This window comes from Octopus bimaculoides, chromosome 6 (genome assembly GCF_001194135.2).
Source record: "Octopus bimaculoides isolate UCB-OBI-ISO-001 chromosome 6, ASM119413v2, whole genome shotgun sequence".
Lineage (NCBI taxonomy): Eukaryota > Metazoa > Mollusca > Cephalopoda > Octopoda > Octopodidae > Octopus > Octopus bimaculoides.
Window position 1 is genome coordinate 107,171,501 of NC_068986.1, and position 4,339 is coordinate 107,175,839.

A 4,339-nucleotide genomic window follows, 5' to 3' on the forward strand; every position below is an offset into this window, starting at 1 on the left:
TAAAAAAGGCACTCCGTCGCTTACGACATCAAGGGTTCCAGTTGATCCGATCAACGGAACAGCCTACTCGTGAAATTAACGTGCAAGTGGCTGAGCACTCCACAGACACGTGTACTCATAACGTAGTTCTTGGGGGATATTCAGCGTGACACAGTGTGACAAGGCTGACCCTTTGAATTACAGGCACAGCAGAAACAGGAAGTAAGAGTGAGAGAAAATTGTGGTGAAAGGGTACAGCAGGGTTCGCCACCATCCCCTGCCGGAGCCTCGTGGAGCTTTAGGTGTTTTCGCTCAATAAACTCTCACAACGCCCGGTCTGGGAATCGAAATCGCGATCCTGTGACCGCGAGTCCGCTGCCCTAACCACTGGGCCATTGCGCCTCCACAATTGAATAAGTACTACGCTAAAAAAAAAACTTATGTACTACAGTTAATTCATTCGACTAAAAATTTAAGACCGTGCTCTAGCATGGCCGCAGTCTAATGACTGAAACTTACATTAATAAAACTTAAATGAATGAGAAAAGGGCATGGAATTAGAAAATGACCTTCTCTAGCTTCCAGCCGTTACTGCAATAGGACGCTGTGGCTTCACATGTCACTGTGTCACAATATAACATCAACAATGAACAGCAGTTTTATTTGGGAAGACAAGACTTCTGTGAATATATAAATGCTTTAACAAATGAAAGTGCACATCATTTTGAAGCATAGATGAAGCTATAGAGTGATACACAACTATTCCATTATGAGTGAATTATATTTTATTTGAGAAATAGTTGCAAAATAACGACGGTCATTATATTGATTTCATGATCCCTTGTCATTTATTTAAGTTTTCTTTACATTCTCTGTGGAGGCGCAATGGCCCAGTGGTTAGGGCAGCGGACTCGCGGTCATAGGATCGCTGTTTCGATTCCCAGACCGGGCGTTGTGGGTGTTTATTGAGCGAAAACACCTAAAGCTCCACGAGGCTCCGGCAGGGGATGGTGGCGAACCCTGCTGTACTCTTTCACCACAATACATATATATATATATATGTATATTTAGATCTCTACCAAATATTTGCTACAAATATTGTACCTGTTATCAACGTAGCAAAATATAACCTGATTATTACTCTTTTTCCACATATAATTTAAGGACAACTATTAACGTTGTCTGTTGTTTGCTGTCTGCTGTGAATTAATGTAACTTGACCTGAAGAGAGGCAAGACCCCATATTCTTATCTCAGACAAGAGTGAGTCGGGATAATGCATTGAAATGTGCATAGGTTATTAAACAAGTTTTACTATGGATTGCGTTATGGCTCTTATTTAAATTGATATATATATATATATATATATATATATATATATATATATATATATATTCATCATATTACACCGTTAATCCCAATACATTTTCTCTCCTCATCATAATTCAATCCACTTACATCCATAATTAATTCCCTATGTGCTATGAATATTACAAAGCAAGATCAATATATTTTCATTCATAAAATTAGAACACGCTACAGGAACGAACCTAAAAACTGGTAGCATAAGTCACATTATTCATTAAATATGTAAGTATTTACGCATAAGAACATATAGATAACGCGTCTGATATGAAAAATGTGAAGAAAGTATATATATATATATATATATTAATTACTGATTTTTACTTACAGCTTCTTATCGTTTTCATGTCATCGTTGAGACATGATATTTCGTTACATTCCTCCATCGATGGATGTATAAGCGTATGTTCTCCGGTACAAAAGCATTTTGCTTGATAGAAACAATCGCTACATTCTGTAAAGGAAATACATTTCTGAAGGCTAAAAAACATAGGTTATTTTCCTTTTTGAAGAGGTGGATTAGTATAAATTCTACTTGAATTAAATTCCTTCAAATATATTTCAACGTTAGATCTCAGTAAGTGTCGTATTCGTGTGAATGACGAAAGCGCGCATGAGCAGAGGCCAGCAGAGGCCAGCAGAGCAGCCAATACTGACTCCTTGTATTTTCCTATCAACTTCGCTTAGTATTTTCATTCATTTCTTTAAACATTAAAAACGTGGTAAATATTAAAACGTGGTAATCACACAAAAGAACAAAGAAGTTCTTTTTTTTTCTTTTGTTAATTACAGTTCTTAATTTTATTTTAGAAATTTACGTAGTGGGGATTGATAAGTTATCAACTATTCCTTGAAATGTTTGATGATATAAGACGTTTACCGACCTGCAACTAAGACAGGTGAAAATTTTCATGGATATAAGGAAAACGTGTTTTATATGTTGCGTGGAAAGAAATGGAACTTTTAAGGGGGTTATATCAGGACCGTATACATCCATCGTGTTCGGCGCAATAGATGAAAACGTAAGAATATTGAAACTTACCAAGTGGACCAAGCGTAAGACATTTTGGAAGGATAAGGAGGAACAAAGTTACCACCAATGTATACATCTGTTAGTAAAGAAGCATAAATAAAATGTCTCATTATATTCGGCATTTCTTTCTTATTGTTGCAAAAGTAATTCCTACGAAAAACCAATCATTTAAACAATATTAACATTCAAATATGTGGCTGGTGATCGCCTCCTGCATATACTTTGTATCTCATATTTCAGTGGTCGGCTCTGTTATTACGTGTAAAATACAGGATTACATGTATATCACAGTGGCCTACCCAGAATACTGGAGTATTATGTTGATGTTGAGAGAAGTTATAATGCTTTGCACGATATATAGAAGCACGTATTGTACTTTGTTTAGAGTCGCGTGTTACAACAGAATAATGAACAGAATGTCTACTTTGCTTAGTAATTAATATTCTTTTCTGCTTTAGGCATAAGGTTCAAAATTTTGGGGGAGGGGGCCAGTCGATTAGATCGGCCCAGTACGCAACTGGTACTAAAGTTATCGACCTCGATAGAATGTAAGGCAAAGTCGACTTCGGCGGGAGATTGGATATATATTCTGAAAGCGTTGTTACAAAACAGACGAAAGTAGAGCAGCTATCAGTTGTTGTTGGTACTCCGTCGCTTACGACGTCGAGGGTTCCAGTTGATCCGATCAACGGAACAGCCTGCTCGTGAAATTAATGTGCAAGTGGCTGAGCACTCCACAGACACGTGTACTCTTAACGTAGTTCTCGGGGATATTCAACGTGACACAGTGTGACAAGGCTGGTCCCTTTGAAATACAGGCACAACAGAAACAGGAAGTAAAAGAAAGTTGTGGTGGTAGATTACAGCAGGGTTCGCCACCATCCCCTGCCGGAGCCTCGTAGAGCTTTAGGTGTTTTCGCTCAATAAACACACACAACGCCTGGTCTAGGAAACGAAACAGCGGTCCTATGACCGCGAGTCCGCTGCCCTAACCACTGGGCCATTGCACCTCCACAATCGCAATTACACATATATTCATACACATAAGTAGACATGTATACAGATAGACAGATGCATTCATAGTTACATGAATATACGCACCTATACCCATGTATACATGCATAAGAATATATTCATATAGAAAGTATTATATGCGTAGCAAAGTAATCTATGTGCCAGTAACTAGGTCGTTGTTGTGCGAAAACGCGAATCCCTGGTTCAATCTCTGGCGGGAAAAGTTATAAAAGAAATGCATGAGTTGCGCACAATTCTAACAAAAGATCAATTTTCAAAGAAATGAATTTTCGGTGTGAGGATTATTGTTGGTACAACTGCAACTACGAAACATTACGATAGCAATCAGGAAGAAGAACACAAAGATCACATGACATGCTAAGTAGGGAGCCTACACGTTTTACTGGACCTGCTAGAAATATCAACCAAATCTTCCTAATATCATGTTATTTCATAAATCATTAGATAAGAAGGAAAAAAATAGTAGATGTAACGGCCACGAATAGGTTATATTCTGATCACGTTTTTTTTTTTAATTAATCACTGATGTAACTTAAATTATAATAATAAATATTTGAATAATTATTTGAATTATTTAAAAGTCATATTCCTCCTATGAGAAAAAGTGTAATTTTATGCAAAATATATTTGATATTCTCGATGTGATGAAAGTGTAGAATAATTACAAGGGAAATATATTCCGAAAGACATTATAACAGTTCTTTATGTCACATTTAAGAAAAATATATAAGAAAGTACAATTCTAAATTTGCTTCTACATATGTAACTTACCTTGAAATCCTGAATGTGAGCTGAAATACCTTTTTTTTTTTTTTGATAAAGAAGAAAATAGTTAGTGTTGTAAAATCTTCCAAAGTTTGCGTTTCGCACCATACAGCTGCCGTATGTTGTATATACAAATCGTAAGCATACATTCTCAACATGAATT

At 36.6% G+C, this 4,339-nt stretch overlaps 1 protein-coding gene across 1 annotated transcript in view; it reads right to left on the reverse strand.

Annotated features, from left to right (window-relative positions):
• LOC128248058 (uncharacterized) overlaps positions 1-4,339 on the reverse strand; it is a 7,200-nt gene extending 2,861 nt beyond the window's left edge. The window contains exons 1-3 of the mRNA XM_052968449.1: positions 4,183-4,339; positions 2,386-2,452; positions 1,672-1,797 (exon numbers count right to left, since the gene is read on the reverse strand). Coding sequence (XP_052824409.1) covers positions 1,672-1,797; positions 2,386-2,452; positions 4,183-4,284 — 295 coding nt within the window. The 5' untranslated portion in view covers positions 4,285-4,339. The remainder of the gene's footprint in view (positions 1-1,671; positions 1,798-2,385; positions 2,453-4,182) is intronic.